This window comes from Camelina sativa, chromosome 7 (assembly GCF_000633955.1).
Source record: "Camelina sativa cultivar DH55 chromosome 7, Cs, whole genome shotgun sequence".
NCBI lineage: Eukaryota > Viridiplantae > Streptophyta > Magnoliopsida > Brassicales > Brassicaceae > Camelina > Camelina sativa.
Window position 1 is genome coordinate 268812 of NC_025691.1, and position 22686 is coordinate 291497.

General features: G+C 39.0%; 9 protein-coding genes across 9 annotated transcripts in view; 3 read left to right on the top strand and 6 right to left on the bottom strand.

Moving 5' to 3' along the window:
• Window positions 2281-3035, top strand: LOC109125570 (kininogen-1-like). Its single transcript, XM_019227453.1, has one exon. It carries the CDS (start codon window positions 2369-2371, stop codon window positions 2837-2839), a length of 471 nt encoding a protein of 156 aa, XP_019082998.1. The 5' UTR covers window positions 2281-2368; the 3' UTR covers window positions 2840-3035.
• LOC104699572 (protein ROOT PRIMORDIUM DEFECTIVE 1-like) lies at window positions 3494-4983 on the bottom strand. The gene has a single exon (XM_010414897.2). It carries the CDS (start codon window positions 4843-4845, stop codon window positions 3628-3630), a length of 1218 nt encoding a protein of 405 aa, XP_010413199.1. The 5' UTR covers window positions 4846-4983; the 3' UTR covers window positions 3494-3627.
• Window positions 5049-5541, bottom strand: LOC109125534. Its single transcript, XM_019227285.1, has one exon. It carries the CDS (start codon window positions 5473-5475, stop codon window positions 5314-5316), a length of 162 nt encoding a protein of 53 aa, XP_019082830.1. The 5' UTR covers window positions 5476-5541; the 3' UTR covers window positions 5049-5313.
• LOC104699573 (probable glutathione peroxidase 5) lies at window positions 7066-8461 on the bottom strand. Its single transcript, XM_010414898.2, has 6 exons — window positions 8203-8461; window positions 8046-8122; window positions 7891-7952; window positions 7641-7759; window positions 7329-7496; window positions 7066-7234 (listed from the first exon to the last, which is right to left on the bottom strand). The coding sequence occupies exons 1-6, from the start codon at window positions 8260-8262 to the stop codon at window positions 7205-7207; spliced, it is 516 nt and encodes a 171-aa protein (XP_010413200.1). The 5' UTR covers window positions 8263-8461; the 3' UTR covers window positions 7066-7204.
• LOC104699574 (protein HUA2-LIKE 3-like) lies at window positions 8645-16227 on the bottom strand. The gene is made up of 11 exons (XM_010414901.2): window positions 15686-16227; window positions 15140-15216; window positions 12298-14307; window positions 11403-11823; window positions 10814-10922; window positions 10605-10717; window positions 10352-10536; window positions 9885-10275; window positions 9452-9791; window positions 9144-9323; window positions 8645-8925 (listed from the first exon to the last, which is right to left on the bottom strand). Exons 1-11 carry the CDS (start codon window positions 15806-15808, stop codon window positions 8900-8902), a joined length of 3975 nt encoding a protein of 1324 aa, XP_010413203.1. The 5' UTR covers window positions 15809-16227; the 3' UTR covers window positions 8645-8899.
• LOC104699575 lies at window positions 16328-17691 on the bottom strand. The gene is made up of 2 exons (XM_010414902.1): window positions 17184-17691; window positions 16328-17078 (listed from the first exon to the last, which is right to left on the bottom strand). The coding sequence occupies exons 1-2, from the start codon at window positions 17268-17270 to the stop codon at window positions 16527-16529; spliced, it is 639 nt and encodes a 212-aa protein (XP_010413204.1). The 5' UTR covers window positions 17271-17691; the 3' UTR covers window positions 16328-16526.
• LOC104699576 (EID1-like F-box protein 3) lies at window positions 17818-19109 on the top strand. The gene has a single exon (XM_010414903.1). The coding sequence runs from the start codon at window positions 17920-17922 to the stop codon at window positions 18757-18759; it is 840 nt and encodes a 279-aa protein (XP_010413205.1). The 5' UTR covers window positions 17818-17919; the 3' UTR covers window positions 18760-19109.
• LOC104699577 lies at window positions 20004-20853 on the top strand. Its single transcript, XM_010414904.2, has one exon. It carries the CDS (start codon window positions 20218-20220, stop codon window positions 20623-20625), a length of 408 nt encoding a protein of 135 aa, XP_010413206.1. The 5' UTR covers window positions 20004-20217; the 3' UTR covers window positions 20626-20853.
• LOC104699578 (methyl-CpG-binding domain-containing protein 4-like) overlaps window positions 21933-22686 on the bottom strand; it is a 1384-nt gene continuing 630 nt past the window's right edge. The window contains exon 2 of the mRNA XM_010414905.2: window positions 21933-22628. Coding sequence (XP_010413207.1) covers window positions 22116-22628 — 513 coding nt within the window. The 3' untranslated portion in view covers window positions 21933-22115. The remainder of the gene's footprint in view (window positions 22629-22686) is intronic.

Consider the following 22686-nt stretch of genomic DNA (forward strand, 5'->3'; position numbering starts at 1 on the left):
CAAAAACTTATTATATAATCCATTTAACTATTCGAAAAATACTCTAGGTATAAAATTAACTAAAAGTTGTAAATCCATTTAAATCTTTTGTTAAATCAAAAATTGGAGGAATCTCTTTACTTTTAAAAGAATGAATGCTAGAGAATAATTTAGAGAGCTGTAAAAACCGTTGAGATTGAAATTTTATATTATTTGGTGTCATGGCAAAAAAATGAACACAGTTCAAATAGACAAATATGTACAGATTTCAAAAGATACGAATATTTGAATAGACACAACTCTATAATGAACAGTTGTAACTTTACAAAAAAACCGTTACAATGAACAATCGCAACTTTGTGTAAAACACACAATTTAAATTTTTTTACATATTTTTTTTGGAAAATTATCCAAAAAGTACGATTGAAAAAACACAATTTTGGTGGCATTTATTCGGATTGCTATTATATATAGGTATTTTCATTATTTTTTTATATAAAATTAACTAAAAGTTGTAAATTAGATTCATTATTCCAAAAATCTTTCGTTAAATCAAGAACTGGAGAAATTTCTTACTTTTAAGAGAATGAATGCTAGAGAATAATCTAGAGATTTGTAAAAACCGTTGAGATTGAAATTTTATATTATTTTGTGTCATGGCAAAAAAAAAAAACAGTTCAAACTGACAAATATATAGATTTTAAAAGATACAAATATTCGAATAGACACAGCTCTACAATGAGCAGTTGCAACTTTACAAAAAAACGTTAAAATGAACAATCGCAACTTTTTGTTAAACACATAAATTAAATTTTCTACATATTTTTTGGAAGATTATCTAAAAGGTACGTTTGAAAAACACAATCTTTGGTGGCATTTATTCAGATTGTTACCATATTGGAAAGTCAAATCCAAAAACTCACTATGTAATCCATCTAACTCGTGGAAAAACACTCTAGATATTTTTATTAAACTTTTATATTTAAAATTAACTAAAAGATGTAAATTAGATTCATCATTCTAAAAATCTTTCGTAAAATCAAGAATTAGAGGAATTTCTTGACTTTTAAAAGAATGAATGCTAGAAAAATAATTTAGAAAAATGTATAAACCATTGAGATTGAAATTTTAGTTGATTTTGTGTCATGGCAAAAAAATGAAAACAGTTCAAACAGACAAATATATATAGATTTCAAAATATACTAATGTTCCAATCAACACAACTTTACATTGAACAGTTCTAACTTTTCATAAATAACCGTTTCAATGATCTATCACGACTTTTCATAAAATATCCATCACGACTTTTCAGAAAATATCTATAAGGTATGATTGAAAAAACACAACTATTGGCCGTATTTATTCGGATTGTTATTATGATATAGATTATATATTTGGCAAACAAAATTGTATGGATAATAGTATTATCTTTCTTTTGGTATATCAAAAACGATATGTTGATGTGATTAATCCGTATATATACTGTACGTGGTTTTGAACTATATATATAAGAGATATGGAAAATATGTTCCATGAAAAAAAAATAGATATCGAACAAAGTGCAAGAAGACAAATAACAACTTGCAGCAAGAAAAAAGAAAAAAAAAAGGTTCGAGTATAAGAATCACATCTTTTTGAGCATAACCCAAAAATTTAAATTCCATAGATTGGTTTGGTCCCATCAATGCGACTTATGTAATAAAAAGTAAGATTCCAATGAATCTCCATCCTCCTTTGTTTAATATATATCATCTTCTAGTTTTTTTATTTTTTTTTTATTAGTAAGCACTGACTACTACTCCATATATTATTTTTGTTGTCAACTGAAATTGCACTATATAGAAGAATTGATTCGGTTAAATTATGTCAAACGTAAAGTTTTATATTAGGAGACGACGTCCTTAAAAATCACCAAACGATCGATAGTAGCTAGTTTACTTACCCAAGTCCAATGCACTCAGTGGCCAATTTTAATAAACGGGCCTGAAACAAATTTTAGAAAACTGCGATGTATAATTAAAAATAAGCCATAATAATCTCAATGCACTTCAAATTTCGGCCCATATGGAATGGAATACGAAGCAAGCACCTACAGAGCCCAGTTGCCCAATGGTGTTCACGACACCTGAATGGCTTGGTATGTTGACTTATATGACCGGTGAACGTACAACAATTAAACTAAACGGCGTGAATTAGAAAGAACTTTATGACAACTAAGATAAAAACAAAGGTGCAGGGGTCTTGATTTTATCAAAGAAGACATGGCAGTATATATAGTTTTTAAAGAAAGGGAAGAGAAATCAGCGAATGAATCGGCCTCCACAGACGAAAGTGACAATGCAGGACTCATCCACAAAGACTGTGTAGTTATGAATAGGTTTGGCTAGCAATGGCGGAAGCCGAACCAGAAGGTCGCACACGCACTCGTTGTCCATTTGCTTCAACCACTTGCAGCACTCTTGTTGCGCAAATGTCTCTGCTCTGTGTCGATGATGGTGGTGGTGGTGATGGCGGCGGTGCCGGCGGCGGTGACGATCGTGGCTGTTGTCGTCGTTGTTGTGGTGGTCGCCGTCATGATCATGGTCGTGATCGTGGTCATGGTGATCACGGTCATGGTTACGGTCATGGTCATGGTCATGGTCACGGTCATGATCACGGTCATGGTCATGGTCATCATGATCGTGGTCATCGTCATCGTCATGATCGTGGTCATCGTCATCGTCGTGATCGTGGTCATGGTCATCATCATCATCGTGGTCATCGTCATGGTCGTGGTCGTGGTCACGGTCGTGGTCATGGTCATGGTCGTGATGGTTATGGTCAGGAGGTGGGGGAGCGATGGGAGGAGGAGGAGGGGTAATGGGTGCAGGTGGTGGGACTGTGTTCATTGGGAGATGGGAGCAGGCGTAGTTAGCCAGGGCGTATTGGGAAGCGCATAGTGGACGTGGTGGTGGGATCTGAATGACTCTCTGGCCTCGTGTGAGAGAGGAGAGAGCGAGAGCCAGAGTAGCTGCAAGAAAAAGTGTATCCATGGAGAGAGTGTGCATGTGTGTGTGTGTGTGAAGAGAGAGATCTTAGGTGAGTCTCTTTATATATAATTTAAATTCGTCGAGGAAGGCGCAAAGATGGTTGCAGAATGATTTTAGGTGATATTGAGTTATCCATTTTATTTGCGTGACTTTGTTGTTAGGTTGCTTGTAGAGCTTTCTTTTAGGATAGTGTTTCACTTTGGTACAAACAACAACAACAGGACCTGTTCCAAATTCCACAACCAAATTAAAATTAATAAACTACAATTCAATAAGCTGCAACTCCAAATGCGTGACAAAATAAATGTGATATGATATAAGAGATTCATCAAAAGAAAACACATGCGAAGATGATAAAAGATTCTTGATTAACATCGGAAAAGATGATATAACTAAAAACGAAAGAACCGTTTGTGAATATGTATCATTTTGGTCACTGAAACTTGAGATGGAGAGGAAACAAGTAAAATGATTGAGACAGATGATGATTAACATTTGATTATGTCTCTTCTTATTAGCCAAAACTCACAAACACCCTAACGAGAGACGACCAAACCAGGCCAATTAAGAACTATGCCTAGATAAAGAAAAACAGAGGACAACTCCAAAGGCTTGTTAGCTAATCACAGAGAGGCTCTATGGGTTCATTGCTTTTCCCTGCTAACAACAAGTCCCTATCTTTCTGAACTTGTTCCCTCTGTAGTTTCAGCTTATCTTTCCTTTCTTGCCATCCATCCTCTAATAACCGCAGGAAGTTATCCTTGATAGCAAGCAAAGGATCTCTAACAACAAGCTCATCGTCTTTATAAGCTTCTCTCAACACAGCAGTCTTGATCCCTCCTTTGAGCGACAAGTAGAAAATACCTGAATGGCGGGTGAAAACAGTGGAGAAGGCGTTAGAAAACCTGAATTCATCGCAGAACTTGCCAAGCGTAGGGACAGGGACCCTTTTCAACAGAGAGAGAGAGAGCAACTCGTGCACAAGACCAACAGTTCGTTTCTCCATTTCCTTAGACGCTTGGTCTAAATGAGACACATCTTGATATGGTGATATGTAGTCTTGCTCTAACCAGTCCCTAGTCCACTCTCTCATCTCCTTCCTCAGGAAAAACCCAGACGGCAACTTCACATTGAAATTGGGGCGAACCCTGACACCGGTTTTGAGGGTCTCTTCTTCTGCTCTCAGCTCGATCGTAGACTTGGCGAAATCAGGGTTCCAAGAGACGAGCTCCAGAAAGGAGTTACCTTGTTCAGGCAAACCCTTAAGCCTGAAATAATTTGGGTATTTCTGAACCAAATTCACCAGAAAATCATTGGGAAACCCAAAATCCCTCTTCACGTGAACAAGCTTATCAGCAGAGATGACCTTATCTTTGGCCATCATAAGCAATTTGCAGAGCTTGGAAACAAGAAAGGGCTCGTTCTCGGCGTAAATCCTCTCTTCTTGGTCGAGGAAAGCCCTGAGACGAGGCGTGGGGCGGATGAATTGAACGAGGTCAGACTTGGGTTTGATCCGATCGTAGTAGATTTCGAAAAGAGAAGGGTTCATATCAACAAAGCTCTTAGCTTTGAAAGTGAGGCGTAACTTCTCGCGGCGTTTCTCGAGGTATCTGAGAGGGATGACTTGACCTGGTTCGTTGAGCACTTCTTTCACCACCCGAGCACACTGCTTGTAACGCTTGTCTTTCTCGATTGCTTCGTCTAGCCTCGTGTCTTTCTTCCACACCACTTTCAAGCTCGATATCGATCTGATGATTCCAATCCCTAAACTTGGATTTTTCTTGAGAGATTTTATGATTTCGTAAGAACTAGTTAAGCTTCTTCTCAACAACACCATTTCCTGATTTCTGATTTCGATTTCGATTTCAGGAGAAAATCAAATTAGGGTTTTTCAAATGCCTTAGTTTAAAACCCAGGAAGACCCGGAACTCTACAAGAACACTCACGCGCGATCAAAGGGAGTTCTAACCACGCGCCCTCATTAAAGTTTGTCGGAAAATGTCATTTAAATTTTAAACACTTATTTAAAGAAGAAGACGATCATCAACTTATTGCACACAGCTAATATTTTTGGTATTTTGTTCTTACAACAATTTCAAAATTACAAAAACTAACAGTTAGCAAAATAAACAACTATATTTCTATAATCAAATGATGGTATAGTATTATGACCACTTGACCACAATACACTATTGTACCGTTTCAATACACTAACTGAGCTAGATACATAAATAAACCCAAGAAGAGAGGAATTGGTGGTAAATTAAGGAGAAGAGAGTGATTATCATATAGAGACATCGATCGATCAATCATGGGAGGAGAGAAGAAAGATGGCGCATTTCCAGATGATGTAAAGACGAGCTCGTTGCTCCTTTATCTGCTTTGAACAACATCTTTTCCATGTCCTAACCTTGGTCACGCTACTATTACTACTAGTGCATCTCACCACCACAACTGTCCCTGCCATTTGATCCTATCTATCAAGAAACCTTCTAAGTTTAGAAACTAGTAGTTGTACGTTTTTTTTCTTTCTTTTGTGTGTGTTTGGCTGCTGGATAGATATAGATTGCTTATATATATAGTAGTACATGTTGCTGACTCGAACTCGATTCAAAATAATTTGGCAGATAGTGTTTGAGATGATTAGATTTGGTAGATAATGTGAAATGCATATGTAGGTTATAAAAAAGGATTCATTATTGAATTTAATCAATATGGAGATAGGACCTACATTTTTCTATATGTGTGAAGAAAAAGGCATGATGCCTTTAGCCATTAGCTTCGCTTTTGATCTAATTAATCTTTTGTTTAGTATCTTTCATTGATTAAATGTTCAAAACAGTTTGGTATAAACTTTTCGTGTTTTTTTTTTCTTTCTGAAATAATTAATTCTTATCAGCTTTTTCAAATTTGATTTTGCGGTGAGGATATTGTTTGAACAGAAAACGTCTGTTCATGCACACATGAGGCTTAATGATGGAGCTGTGTGGGCCTTTATGTCTTTTGCTCTGTTGGTTGGGAATGTGATGATGATTAAACTTACGACTTACGAGTTGTGATTAATTTAATTAATCACCTTATTAGTTATGGATGTTTAGTATGAAACTTCAACCCACCACATCACTCGTTTAATTACCTTCACTATATAAGCTTACCAATTGACTCGAGGTAAACAGTGAATGATACTATAAAAAGGGTTTATACTACATAAACTTATTCACTATGTTGTTAAAGAAGAAAAGTTTGTAGTTTCATTGTAGAGTAACCCTTACCTTCACCGTCCCAAATTTCTCACTATGTTTCAACTAAAAAATAAAATGGCTAGTAGTATAAAATAACCTCGATTAGATAAATTAAGATGCTACAAATCCCAAAAATGCATTAATGTTTTCGCAGATAAAATAAAGGGAAAGAAAATTGTTGAGTCGACATTTCATTAGTTGCGATGTCTAATTATTAATTTGTGGAATAGCTAGGTAGGTCGATTGTTCACAAAATAAACCCATCAAAATGATTAATGTGAATGATCTATATGTTGTTGACTGATCTAAACAAAAGCAAAAGAAAATGATTTGACAAGTAAAGAAGGATGATGATGAATGCATCAAAGAGTGGTCAAGCGCTCCTTCACGTACACCTTTTTCTAATATCGTACCCTCTCTTTCTTTAATTGTCTGCCACATCTCTCTCTCTCTCTCTCTCTCTCTCTATCGTCGTTCACAAACAGAGCACGTGTGAATGATACGCCAATTATAATTGATGCATTACCGATGCAAAAAGTTCTCACTTAACACATGAGACATATTTTAGTAATATCGTATTACTGTAGTCTGTACCATATAAAGTAAATGACGAGATCTATCAGACTTCTAGACTAAAAAAATGTCTTTTAAAAGTTCTTATACAATTGTTAATAAACAGGTATTGGTATATTATACACTTCTGCTATTGACGTGCTTTTGAGTGAAGTTAATTAGTGTTTTGTAAACTTGCTGGTTGATGAATAGTCTTAGACAGTTTCGTGTAATCTTGTTGTTTCTATATATATATTCGTAAACTGGGACTCTGGGAGATATCTTTGATCAAATTTCACAATAAGAAATGACTACATAGTTAGTTATACATAATTAAGATATGAATAAGAGAGATAAGTTGTTCCAAAGCAGTCCAAAAGTCTTCTTAATGTGCTCTCATAATTATTGCGCGAGGGCTTTCTCGATGTCATTCTGTTTTTAATTTGCAGAAAAGAAAATATGAAGTAATTAGGCGGTGGTAAAAAGGGATTGATTGATATATTATTATTATAAGGGGTGTAGAGACCTGGATGGAGAGAGGTGAAACAGTTGGGCCATAACGATCAATGACTTGACCATCTTTGGAGACCAAGAACTTGGTGAAGTTCCATTTGATCCTAGTTCCCATAAAAGAAGGTTTCTTTGATTTGAGAAATTTGTAGACCGGTGCTGCGTTCTGTCCATTAACACGCACCTACATAAAAACGGTTGCAAATTACCATGTATAAGAAGAGTATTTATTACAGATGAAGGAAAAAATTACTGTCTTGCGTTATTAAGACTGCTTTAATCACAAAAAGGAGTTGCTACAGTCAGTATGTATAATAACAATAAGAACCTTTTGGAAAACGGGATATTCGGCCTTAAACCGAGTACAAGCAAATTGATGAGCCTCTTGGCTGGAGCCTGGCTCTTGGTATAGAAACTGGTTGCATGGAAACGCCAAGACCACTAACCCTGCCACCACCATTCAATATATATATATATCCAATTTTTTTTCTTCTTTTCAATGAAAAAAGAATCTATGATGATGTATGTAACCGATGAAACAAGGTAACCAAGGAGACAAAAAACGACTGTGAACCTACCTTGATCTTTATATTTCTGGTAAAGTTCCGTGAGCTGGGTGTAATTGGATTCGGTGAATCCGCTGTTCCCATGTAAACAAAATATTAAAACAGAAAGAAAAAGAAAAAGACAGAACAGCAACAAAATCTCATCGGATGGGATCTCCCAGACGAACCATTTAGAAGCCACATTGACGACGAGAAGCACTTTCCCTTGATAAACGCTTAGGTCCGCATCCTTGCCGGAGCTATCCTAATTTCCGACCAACAAAAATCAAGAAACGATACATCTTCTCTCGATTGGATAAAAAGAAAGGATTCATAAATAAAAACCTTGACGGTGAACTGATGGATGGATTTCTCGGAAACTGATGATGATATAGAAGCACCCATCTATCTCTATCTTGCACACCAAGGGAGGGAAGAATCATTCAATTTTTTTTTTTAAATCTTCCTAATCACCATTAGCTGTTAATGCGTTACAACCAATCACACAGCATACACACCTCTTCATTTTTTTTATTTTGTTTTCCTTTTTCTTCCTGTATCCAACCGTTTGCTATTTTATTTACTTAAGGAACCTGTCTTGATTTTAGTTAGCACTCCTCATTACACTTTTTAACCAACATAATTTATTTATCAATCACTTTACGTTTGTCTCTCTGTAGAGGGAAATCTCTGGAGATATATCCCTCATAAACGCATACTAATGTTATTACCCACTAAAAAAAAAAAAAAATGTTTACAAAATTAAATGCCTAAATCAGTGTCAGGGTACTTACTAACTCTTCTTTTTTTCTTTCTCAAATCTCTACAACAAATGGCTTTTACCATCTTTTTCACGACTGTTTTTTTTTTTGGATTCCTCATGCTGTTTTGGTCACATATGGACACTACTGGTTTTTGTATATTAACATCTTCTCTCTCCAAGTGTGGCCAACAGGCCAAGTATTTCCACCCACACCTAAATTTGTTGCTCTCTATCTCTTCCATGACTTGGAGCACACAGCGGTTTCTGTATTCTCCATATTCACCTTTGATGCCACGTGCCTGGATCTGCAAACTCACAAACACACTCTTAACTTTATTATCTTCTTTTTTTTATATTCAAGTTAAGAGCCAGCCATAGGAAATGATTTGTTTACTCTAGGACAAGAACTAACAAGGATCAGATTCCTAGACCTAGGACATTATTCCAGTTTCCGAAATGGCTGATTCAGTTTGTGGGAGAGTAAAGAATTAGTCCACTGAACAAACATGAGTTTCCATATTACCTCTCATTCCTACTGGAACTGGACCTTCCGAATGCGGCTTGTAGTGAAAAGAATGTCTATTGTTATATGCACGCGGAGAATGGCTCCACCTATTGTTCTGAAACCTTCCAGAGTCACGGTGATGGCCACTGTATGAGGTTGACTGATAAGGGCCTTTGTATCTGTCCTGATATCGTGGGCCTGCAATATGAAAAACCATCCACGCCTATTAGCATGCATGAGCAAGGGCTTGTGTGCGCTGATATATGTTCATATTTGCTTATGCATGCATCATAACAAAAAAAAAAAAGAAGGTAAAAGGAGTCCACCATGGGAAGAGGGCGGATGATATCTCCAATTGTCTCGATCCTCACAAGGTGCAGGCCTCATTCTCTCATGGCTATCATGGTAATTCCTTTCGTCAAATTCCGGTGTGTAATGAGATCTGTGAGGGTATGATGGACCTTCTCTCCGCGACTTTATATGGTGATCTGGCTCCATATATGAGTAATGATGTGATGGTGGAGGTGGGGGATGAGAAGATGGATAAGGCCTATGCTGGAAGTTAGAACCCTCCCCACGTGACAAAGAGCGGGAACTATAAGATGATTCAGGACTTCCGTAATGCATTGGTGGATTCATCCTTGGAGGACCGGCCTGATAGTTTCCCTGGGATATTTACCAGAAATGAAATTGGTAAATCATGTCTCAATCATGGATATGTTTACCGCAGAAGATTCTAAAAGATGAAAAAGGACCCACATGCATGCTGGGATTTCTGCGGCAGTCAAAGCCATTTGAGTAGGAATCAGACATTGCACACTGAGCATTCTGCAAAGGAGGAGCTGGTTTAGATGGCGAGGTAACATTCTGATGTGAAGTGCCCGACGCAGGCTGGCAATTTCCAGACTCTGTATTATCAGCTTCAGTTTCCCAAAGTGGAGCCACGTCTTCCATTTCAAGCTCGCCGTCAACATCTTCCAGTATACGGGTATGCCTTTCAGTAATGGAGGGTGTAACATGTTCTTCAAGGCTTCTGGACTCATGTTCAGGGGTGACAGACTCGAAATCGCCCCCATCCGAGTCACTTCCTTCGTCTTCATCCTTAAGCATTGCAGGCATACAGAATCCATGAAGCTGGAGAGTTGAATTACTGAAACACAAAGATAAATTATGACCCTAGAGATAAAGAGATCAAGATCCTAAGACTGAATAGACTCAACTCTCACCTTCCATATTCATCCACCAGCATACCCTCCATATCTCTAACAGGGTCATCTAGCGCCCTTTCTGTTCGAGCGGAGCGCCGAGAATAGAGGCACACAGGAACGTTATTAAGTGAATCAAGTTCTCTTATATGGTGACGAACTATAGATTCAGGAAGGATCCGTCTTTCGAGCCAAACTCTCAAAACCTATATAGGGGCAGAAAGGGTGAGATTTAATATACCAAAAAGAAGATCTAAGTAAAATTATAGCATACCTTCAAGCACAACTTCCGGTTTTCTTGTGTGGTAGCTCCAGCTGGGACAGCAGCAGCCAATAGGCGAGGCAGCATAGCTTGAATGGATGAAAGATAAACACCACCAGCATCACCTGAATAGAAAGGTAGTATTCACAAAGTTAACTCACCAGTGAGAAGTGCGAACCTCAATGATTCAACTAAGCAAAAACATTACATACGTTACTCACCATTCAGACCTTTGGAGCACTGAGCAATAGAATCCACAAGGAAAAATAAGTCCACCCTCCTTTGTAAATTTGACTCGCTTTCCAAAGTATGAGCCAGAATTTCCATTGCCTAATTCAAGACATAGAGATTCTTAGTGCCTCATTAACAACATAAGGCAAAAGTCTGCAAATATAGTGTTTTATAAATCGCACGAAAAGACAGTGCAAACAAGTTCCTTTTCTCACTAAAAAGGTAGGTACGATAATAAGGTTTCCTTAGTCCTATGCTTGGCAAGAGTGGCTGGAGGCCTACAGCATCCTAAAATCAGCACACAACAATATACATAAGGGGTTTCTCTAATTCGTTGTAATACATAGAATTGGTTAGATTGATATGGTCTCAGTTTGATTGAAGCAATTAACTATCTGGATAATGCAAATAGGTTTTTACTAAGCAATTAACTATCTGGATAATGCAAATAGCATTGGTCCTACTATATTTAACAATCTATATGAAGAAAGTTGTCTTCAATTGAATTCCACTTCTACATAACATGCGGCATCAAAAAACAGATAAGAGAAGAGCACAAGTAGGGAGAACGTCACATACCTTTGTCGAAACACCAAATTTCGCCAATTCCATAGCCAAGCGAGTTGCTCGGCCAATGGTATCCTTTGTCCTCACCAATGAGCCAAGTGCGGTCTCAAAGGAATCAATAGTGCATTGCACATCAGAATTAATAACTTTCTTCACCTGAGTTGCACCTGTTTCAACTTTGGTTTCTTCTTTGACAGTGTCATCATTCGATGATTTCTTCTCACCAAACTGAGCATTGGTCCTATGATCAGAGTTGTCCTCCATAGCACTTGCACTTTCTGCACGACAAGCTGAGTTGCAATGCGGAATGCCCCTTGCAGAAGAATCTGCAACATTAGCAGGAGATGAACTCAATCTTTCACGTGAAAGGTTCTCAGATACTGACGTAGAATTGGTGTTTTGCATCTTCTCCATCTGCTCATCAACCTCACAACTGCCAATGCGCACAAACATACCATATTGTTAGTCAACCAGTTCTGTGAACTGAAAAACTAGATCAATATAGTGTCTAAAGAAACTTAATCTAATTGATGTTTGCTTAAACTCAATATGCCTATCCTCAAGATAGATTTAATGCAAGAGGAAATTAAATAAGAAGTGGAACTGGGAATCTTTAAAAGGGAAATGCAAAGTACAAAGAAAGAAAGGAATTATAAGGAAATAGATTCTTTCCTTTTTTGTGCAAAGAAAGAAATAGATACTTATGTCAAATTTTAAAATAGTTAGATTCCTAGTCATTCTACATCAATCAAACTATGAGGACTCCATACATAAAATATTCAAATGTGTTTAGAAATTGAACACCTGATAGTAATTTCAAAAGTTATTCTAATGAGGAAAAGCAATAAGAGAAACAACATCGTATCAGACGTTAGCATAGGAGTAGAGAAAAAATCAGTAGACTCACCTCCTTTCCAGCTCTCTGTTTTCCAAAGCCTCGTCACAGTGACTATACACAGTTTCATACTGACGTTCCACTTCTTCAACAATCATTTCACTTTCAGTAGCAGAGAGAGCTGGATTCTGTATTGCGTGAGCTTGTTTCTCACTATCGAGGTCTTTATCCGGACTTCCTGGGTTTTCCTTCAATAGAGTGTTTTCAGTCTCCTGAGTATTTTCCGCCTCCTGATTATTGACCACTGAACAGAACAATGGAGGAGGTTCTACAGCTTGGGACTTAACAACTTGGGTTATACAGTAATCAATTTTCTCACATTTATCATTAAGAGAATCTCCAACAATGACCAATGTATGGTCAAGAGAATCACACTCCTGGCTTTGATGTTGGTGGGGAGATTGAGCAGGTGCCCCTTTTGTTGTCATACCTAAACTCGAGCACAGACCAGGCGACTCAGTTGCAGATGAGTCAACGATATCACGATTCAAAGGGGTTTCGTGCTTCTCACTTTGACGTAAGCATTGCAAGTCAATAGGATCGATCTCACTATTTAGACAGTTCCCGGTTTGTAATTCCTCATAACATCCCTGAACTACATCAGCAACATGACCTTTTCCTTCTGCCAAACTGTTAAGTTGATTAGAATGTGCTCGAGTTACTTCATCATCTAGTGTCATGGTAAACTCGTTCTCATGGAACTTCACATCAGTTTTTCTATATCCTACAGTCAAAACACCAACCCTAGACGGAGACAATATGTCAGAAGGTTTCTCTATATGAGAAGGCACTACATCAACCATAACACCTGGGAGCTTAGCAGACAACTCAACGCTGTTAAATTCTTCGGATGCAGAAGTATCATGACCAGAAACAACATCATTTTCATGATTCACCGAAGGGTTTGTCTGCATGGCTGCACTTACTAAAGTGTTGTTTGATGATCTCTCTTCAAACTTTGAAGAGGCATTGACCTTTTCATCAGCATAAAAAGCTCTACTCATTCGGACTCTGGCTCGCTTTACCAGAGGCAAATGTTCATCACCATTATCTTCACAAGGCCTCTCAACCAGCCTTTCATGGGAATTTTGAGATCTTTGGCTGCTATCACAAGCATTGGCCCCAAGACCTTCTGCTTCAACTTTAGCAGGAGGGTCAATAACGTCACTAGTTTCACGTTTTCTGGTGGGCTTCCTCTTCTTCCTCTTAACGATGGTGCTAATTTGGAAATCAAGCCCTTGGTTGAGCTCATGACCTCCGTTACAACCCTCACCAACAGCATCAGAAAGATCGACTTTGGAACCAGAATCCACACCACTGCCTTCATTTCTACTATTATTGTCAGATTCAACTGTAGCAATTTCAGATGTGTTCTCCTCATCAGATCCGTGTAAATTTAGAGCTGATGAAACCACATCATCTGATTCAGAATGACCTGACCTTCGGATCCTCTTTCTCCTTCTTATAGCTCTGTCATCAATAGCATCGACACTCTGGCCACCATCACTGCATTGAAGCATGGACCTTTCTAGTCTGTCCACTTCCAACCTTGATGAGATTTTAGAGTGCTGAACGGGTAATGTTATATTCTGCGGAGCCCGCACCCTTTCATTTCTTCGCCTTGAAGAATATGTAGCTATCTCACATAAATCTTTAGCTGCTGCACTATCACAGGTTCCATTATGGGCTAGAGTGTTATGACGCAGGGCTAGCATTTGTTCAGCAGCTGAAGCATCTTCACTGAGAATAGCCAATTCATCTCTATCATGACTAGAATTTGACTTATCAATTGGGTTTTCACAGGTCTGAGGCAGCTGTACAGTGTTCTCAGAACTTCCAACGGTTGATTCTTCAGCAGATTTAGGATCGCTAGCTTGGTCTTGATGCTTCAGCTTCTCAAAACTCTCTGTGATCTCCTTTACGGCACGGACAAAATCGGAACCTTTGGCATGCCGTTTTGTCAAAAGCGATTGCTTCTTCTCCTCAGTAAATGATTCAACATCAGCAGGGTTGCAGAAAGCTCTGCGCATACACCAAAAAGTATTACTAACTGCATACGCTGGCATAAATAACATTTAACTGATCTAGAAGGAAGAGAAAATAGGCACAGTTTACAACCTTGGATTGGTTCACTTAATCAATTATATTTGAAAAACAGGCAGCTGTGCTAAAATGCTTTCTTCATAATAATTAGTATGCACTTAACCGTGGGAATGGAAGATGCAACAAAAAGAACATTCACTAAATGTTGATGCTAATCTGCAAAGTAAATGATCAAACAGTTTTCACTTTTCAGAGAATTCATCACACAAACTAAACAAAAAGGCTTTAAGCAGGGCAAATGATTNATCAAAAAGACAAAAAAAAAAAAAAAAAAAAAAAAAAAAAAAAAAAAGTCATCATCCGATAGATGTGAAACTCAACCAAAAATTGCTAAAAATATGAAAAACAAGGACTGTTGCCAACAATCTGGAAACTAGAAAATCCATCCAATCAAGTATCATTCACTCAAGTGAACCCAGAAGTCCACACCAGGAATGATTCTGATTGTAAACCAAGTAAAATTAGAGTTAAGTGGTGTCTGATAGAGAACATTCATCACATCAAATTTGTCATCCCCGCCGAACAAGTTAAAAATTTATAGCCATAACCATGGTACGAGCTTCTACATCATATTCTAGTGAGACAAAAACCAAAGTTCATCACCTCAAATGAGAGTTACAACAAAATAAATTAAACTAGTCAAGTGGAGACGAAAAATTAAATGTAGGACGACAATGGGAACTCGGACTGAAAATGCTAGCATTTGCCAAACAACATATACGAGGGTGATAGTAAAGGCCTGAAAACTTACATCTGTTGTGTGCCAAAAAAGTGAACCAATACTTTCTTCCAGTCGGCTGAGTATCCCCATTTTTCCGGTTCGCTAACCTGAAATTAATTCCACAAATAAGCAGACGAAGCAGTGATCCCAAAAACAAGTAGAACATGACTGGAAAGTGGCAAATGGGATTTATCACTCGCAAGAATCAAATCATATAACAATTAACAAGAGCTGAAGAAGATGTAAAATTTTATAACAGAGAGTAAGAAATGGGTGGCATCTACTAACAAGTACGATAATTGAAAACGGGGGGTTCCTGAATCTGCTAAAAAAACTAGCCAACCTCCCTCAAAAATATCCATATCCCTTAGGCAATCGCTAAAATCTGACATAAACATCAACCTAGAAAAGGTCTTTCACGGGAGAAAAGGGCGAGACATGCAACTTGCAAACCCTAAATTAACAGCGATTTCTACCGCCATATGATGAAACTAATGAGCAATTAATTCTAGCAGAACCAACATACAAACAAAGAAGAAAGAAGAGAAAACGCAAAGGGCAGAGAGATGCACATACCGCGGCAGGCCAAGCAGGAAAACCTTTGACTTTGGCAAGCACGAGATCGCCAACCTTCCACTCCCGGCGAGCGGATGCAGCGGCTGTAGCCTTACCACCGCCTCTCTTTCGGCTCGGAGCCATCGGATTTCAGAAAAACCAACTAATATCAAATTAGAAAGAAAACTAAAAAAAAAAAAAAGGAGAGAGGTTCCTCGGATTCTCTCTAACTCTCGGAGTTAAGCCACAATCTCAGGCGAAAATTAGCAGCTCGGCAGTGCCTAGGAGGGTTCTTCTCGGTGACAGATTCCGCTCGAGGATTCGCAGGCATTGAAAAAATCCCCAACCCAATCGATACGGATGTACGCAACGCAAGATTAGGGGGAAAACAAATTGGGTCTCGTAAACCCTAATTGAGACGAGCGAAAGAGAAAGAGAGAGAGAGAGATGAGAAGATTGATTGGGATTATATCGCTTTTGTGGAAGAGAAACATTCACACACGAAATAATCACCCCATCAACAAACAAAAAAAAAGAAAGAAGAAGCTGGTTTGATTGGCACGAGTAAAAAAATTATTGTTTTTGTTAATCGTTCGGTCGGTGTAGGGTTTGCAAGTTTTCCACAGGCGTTGTCTAACGTGCGCCATACACGCGTAGGTTAACTTTATTTCCTTTTTTTCACAAAAGTTCCGTTTTTTTTTTTTGTCATCTGGGTTTTCCATTCATATATGAAAGGATTACAAGAAGCAACTTTGTAGTCTAATCAAAAGTTACTAAGGGAAAGTGATTACACATAATCAACTTATCTCTCCTAAAAATAGGCTCTAAACATTTTAGCCAAAAGGGAGATAGAAACCAAGTATTAAAAAGAGGAAGAGAGTCTCTCATGTTCAAAGAGTTCATGTAACCATAATGGAAAACCAGTAGCTACATAAGATTGCAACAAGGCATAATCTGGAACACTTTGAGCAATGAGAGAAGCTCTTCTGTTTTCAGATGGTTTCTCTAGCTGTACTCTCCAATCTTGAATTGTAGCTAGTTGCAGCAACATTTCTGCTTGTTGATGAGCAAAAGAGGGCCATGCTTTAGGTCTTAAGATCACCCCAACAAGCGCATCTGATTCAAAAGCAAAAATGATTTTCGTAACCTTGTGACTTATCATGCTTTGAACCGACCAAAGGAAACCGTGCATATCTGCTTCATCTTTAACCAAAAATCCCATGTGAGCTTTTCTACTATGAATAAGCACCCGACCAAACTCATCTCTCAAAACCCATGCAGCACCTGATATCATGTTCCTTTGACCTCTAGAGATTCCGAGGTTACACTTTAACCAGCCTGGCGGAGGTGGTTTCCAATGTGAAGTTTGATTTCGATCCTCAGCTTCTTCCACCGCATCAAAAACAAGATCAACCTGTTGGGATATACTTCACTGCTCAGTATCCTCTCTAGAGATAAAAAAAAAAAAAAAAAGACTTGAAAAGTTAAAACCGCGAATCTGGCTGGTTTGGATGTCTACCAGAGAGTATACAACAACAACAAAAAAATCCAATCCACGTGATCCAACCACTCTTATAAGCCCATTCAATTCGTGGAAGAGAAACATATAGGCTTCATAAGGCCCACTTGTAGCCCATTAATCGAAATATAGAGAAGCTCTCGCGTACTAATTTAATTTCCCTGGAAAAAAAAAGGAACGATATGGAAAACTCGACCACGACTTTGACCATTTTCAAGCAAACTAAAAAAGTCTTGCTGATGGAAGGGATCCTTGGGGGGCTCTTGCTTTCATGCGACTGCTTTGTTTGTGTGATTCAGATTGTGTCTCTTCTTAGTTTAGAAGATTACTTCGGAGAACTGCCACGTTTCTCAACAACAAATAAACTGCAGTCTGAAGACATGTGTTCTTGTAAGATATTTTTTGTCCTTCTTTTGGTTTCAGAAAAGAACGTTTCGGATTCTCGTATGCGTCTCGACACGTAGCCCCTTCGTTTCTTATTTTTTTTTTAACGTTTGACACAAAAACCGAGAGTTAGTTTTTATATATTGATTCTCTGTTGCGATGTATACGCAATCACCAATGGACACGCGTCCCACTAACCAATCGGATTTCGACACGAATTTAGTGGCTGGGAGCGCCATGGACATCTTATTCTGGCGCAAAGCCACGTGTGTCATTCTGGAGCACCGGGCCAGCGGATATAAATAAGTGAGAGAGATCACGACGCACGTGGTAGACCGCGAAAAAACACTCAATGCTTCTTCTAGAGGCTAGATTCTCCGTCGTCCAGATGAACACCAATAGACGGTCGAGATCAAACCAACCGAGTCGATTGCCCAGCTCGGGTGAGTCAGGTATAGAGAACGAGCGAGTCTTGGTTCTCGTCTTCGAGTCCATCAGCTGGGACATCCACACGCTATGTGCGGTCGCCTCACTCAGCCGCAGGTTTTGCGCGATCGCCAGACGAATTCTATGGCGGCGGCTCTGCGTGAACCGTGCTCCGGGGATGGTGGCGGCATTGTCCGGCGCAGATCCCAGCTGGCGAATCGACGGCGGATGGCACGCGTTAGCCAAGCTCATGTTCTTCTGCGGCGGTGGCGAGTCGACTCGGTATTTCAATCTGAGTCAACCGTCGCCGGGTCACTTCGCCTGCGAGTCCAGATTCTCCAAGACCTCCGGAAGATTCTTCCTGCCGAAGAATTGCCGCCGTGATCTCTTATACATAAGCGATCCGTGCGAGCATCACGCGGTGGGTGGAGACGAGCACTTGGGGGTTTTCAGAGGGGTGTTTAGGGAGTTTATGAGGTCAAAGACGAGGGAGTGTCTCGTGAGAAGACAAGCGGCGCTGGAGGAGAAGGCGAGGTGTCCGTATTGCGGAGGGCGCGTGTGGAGCATGACGGCGGCGCGTCTAGTACCGAAGAGCGCAGCGCGGAGACTGGGATCACGGGAAGGTGGGTTAGAGTTTTTCGTGTGCGTGAACGGTCACTTGCACGGAACCTGCTGGCTCATTCCGCTTTCGTCGTCGTCAGACGAAGAGGATCGTGTGAGAAGATCTTTTACCATATACTCTTCTCTGTACCGATTAAGCTTATAACCGATTCGGTTGGTTTGAAGGTGTAGATTATCTTGGTACACTATCTGATCTTTTTTTGTTGAGAATAGTCTTGCACAGCTCAAAAACGACCCTGAGTTGGCTGTAGTCATCTTGGGGATGTTAGAAGAGTTCAACGGGGTATCTTGTTGCAAAGTCAAGTTGATGAAGACGACTAAACGATGGAAGAAGGTCATAGGTTTTTGTCTTTTGTCTGACCTTTGAATCTGTTTACTTCTCTGTCTTTTCTCTTTGATCTTACCATCTTTAGTCAGGGGATTGTTTTAAAAGAAATAGATTCGGTTTCAGTTGACTTTTTTTGTTAACTGATTTAAAGATGTTACTTGAGTTTCTTTCTCTGTCACGATCACACACAAAAGAAAGGTATTCTTGGTTAGAACCGGCCAAAACCAAACCAAATCAATTCAGGACCAAAACAATTGATTTTGAGGAGCGAAGTGGCTGGCTATTGAGGAGGCACATTTATAGAGAAGAAAACCATCGGTTTAAGCCAGTTGAAGGAACTGGATAAATAGGACCAACACGTCTTCAGTTTACGTCTCAAATTCTAGTGTATATATATATATATATATAGTATCTGCTTCTTGTTGCTATTTTGTTTTGTTATTGTCTCAAACTATTCTTGGTTCTATAACGTCTCTACATATTCTAAAAAAAAAAAGCTCCCAACACGGAGATGAGAATGGAATATAACGTCTCTACATATGCATCTGCAAAGTACATAGTGTCACAATTGTCAATGGACTTGTCTAAGTCCTCGGTAACGAGAGAAACTTACAGTGGTGAGACCCAATAGGCTGAGACGCGTGTGTGGAGCTTCTGTGGTCTCTCCTCGGATGATACCATGGCCGTTCGAAACACTACAGTTATTCTCACCTAAAGGACTAACTGAACGGGGCTTATATATGTTTCAATGACAAACCACTTTATTTTTTTTTCCTTTCGTACGTTCTGATATCTAATAGATTTAGTAGTCAACAGCATCATCATTCAACACACGTGATTCACGCGATATGAAACGTGACAATAACAAAAGTGAAACATGGGGAGAAGTACTTTTATAGATCAACAAGTCTAAGTGTATAAAGAATCTTTTTCAAGTTTTCGTCCACTCAAACCAAAACAAATTTCAGTGATAATTAAGGGAGCTTCATCTTTCAATAAAGAAGCGAATCTCCAGCTACAATGGAAGAAAAACTTGCACAAAAGCAGATTGCTTTTTAGCTAAAAGCAAACCAATAAAAAGAGTATGAAGAAGAAAGAAACTAGATAAAAAAAATTCTGTTTTCTTTTGATATAGAAAAGACAAAGACAATCACATTTTTCCAAAGCGTGGAATCAAAGCAAACCGATTGGAAACAAAAATCCATAATCCCCACTAAATTTTTGTTCATATAAACCAATGACCATAATTAAACATTCATGTAAAACAAAGAGAGGATGCAGAGAGGAAAAGAAAATGATGACAAGAGAGGCTTTTGTCGCTGGTTTTTCAGGTTAGTGGTCGTTAAACTCATGGCGAGTGACAAGGAAGGCAACTCTGTGACAAAGAAACTGATCAAGAACGAATCAAAATCAGACATCACTATTTATTTCAAGCAACGAGAAGACTCGGATGACAACGCTAATCCCATCAATAATACCTCAGGCTCCGAGAAAGAGAGGGTGATCATGCTTGTTAATGGTAATAACGTCCCAAAGAAGAGCATATCATCGGGTGAGCAAAGCATTAGGCGATCTCAGAATGGAGCTGATAAATCACAGCCGAAGCCGCTTTTGAATGATATAAATAGGAAATCACATGCTTTCATTGAGAGTAGACTCGAGAAGATGCGAAAAGGCTTATAGCCAAGTTCATGATGACCTCTCTGTTTTGCACAGACAGACCCTTCTTTCTTCGCCTCATTATTCATATCATCTACTATGTCTTAAGGAATCCTATCTAAGATTTTCATCAATTCATTTATATTATTGCCTGCATATTCTCATAATTAAATTACATCTTTGTATGTATACTTGTATTTTGAAACATTATTTATTGCATACTATCAGATATATATAAGAACTTATTTCACAGGTGTTGCAGGCATTTTAGTCGTAAAGTGATATATATATAATAACTTGTATAGTTGTATGTATTTTACCAACCATGATTGACAGGTTTCATTCTCCATACTGATAAGCAGATTGGGGAATCAAATCATAATAAGGAAAATGTAACAAAATTATTATTCCCCTCTATTCATTGTCCATGATGTGATAAGTTCATTCTTTGCCTAATTAGAGATGTTTGTACCTTAGATTCATTTCTCCATATTTTATTACAATTGAAGAAATAAAGAACAAAGAAGAAAAAGACACCGGCAAATTCAATGCAATGATCATTTCAAGTCATTGGAATTTGGAACTTGTATTGTCTCTGTTTTTCGTTTTTTTTCTTCTTCTCTGAGTTGGATTTGGACACGACTATGTACAGGCTAAAGCATGATGTACAAGTACAATGGCAGGAAAATCTTGACATACACGTACTCATAACACCCGCAGATTCTTGCATGTCACAAACCCCTCTATATAACACAAAGATTTTTTATCATAAACCCATATGTAATCTTATAACCATGAGTAGACGCATGGGACCAACAAAAGCGAAGTTAGTAGTCATTGCACTGATTTGGGCTATTCTGGTGTTGGGAAGTACAAAGTGTCGAGAGTAATAGAAGATTTGGTGGTGGAACAGTGTAAGCACCTCTGCAAACTGTGAAGATAGGTGCAACGAAAAGATGATGAGGAAGATAGAAATAGAGACAAGTGTGCAGCAAGAAGCGGAACAAAATCCCTTCTAGGAGGCATTCTACAAACCCTTTGAAGGAGTCTATCCACATTGTATGACGATTTGCCCCCCGCAAGAAGTCCATACCAGAAATGATGGCCATAAGAAAAGATGGTGTTACTAATGGGGATTTGCAGACAAAGTGCAACAGAAAACGTTTTTCCTACACCGAATCAGAGTCCCACAAAAGATGTCTGTCCGGATGCATCACGTCCATGAGTATGGACAACGAGCAAGTCAGCGAAACATCGCCCACGAGGGGACTCCCCTGGCTGTAACTTCTACATAATAATGCTTATAATCTCTTACGAGGTGGATTTCTGAGGAAAAAGTGTTTTTAGATTGAAAACGAGTTCCTAAGCAGTCACGAGAGATCATCCCCAGCTTTCATAAAAGTTCAAGAGAACAATCAAATTTACACAAACTCCAAGAGCATTTTTGTTATAGGGATGAGAAGAAACAAAGAAAAATGGAACAAACTGGATGAGCCGCAGAACATATATGATAATTAGTCTTGAGTCTGCTTGGAGATGGTCTTCTTAGAAGTAGCAGTAGAGGTAGCACCAATAGGAGAGGCGAGCTTAGCATCAGGAGGAAGAGTGTCTTCCATGACCTTAGGGACAGTGAAATTGAAGTCACCGAGTGGTGCGTTGTTGAATTCAGGATTGGCCTCAACGAAAGCAGCAATTTCGTTGCGACTCCTGAGCTTCTTGCCTGTAGGAGTGATGTAGTAGGTGTCCATCTTAGAGTAGTCTTTCCTGAGAACTAAGCTCCGCTTGAAACCTTTAGGAGTCTTGGGGACACCAGGCTTGTCGATGACCCAAGTGCGAGAGGTATCGTAGTCGATATCAGCAGGGTCTTCACAGGAAGTGGCCTGTTTCTTGTGACAGTGGAAAGGGTCTTCGAGCATTTTGCTTCTGATGTCCTCATACTCGTCTTGGCTATCAATGACCCTCCACTTGTGACACTTCTCGCATTGTGCAGCATAGGTATCAATCAACCTCCCTTGTGCAAATTCTTTCTGCAATCAAGTTTCAGTGTAACAACAACAACAATCGTGTGTGTGTGAGAGAGAGAGA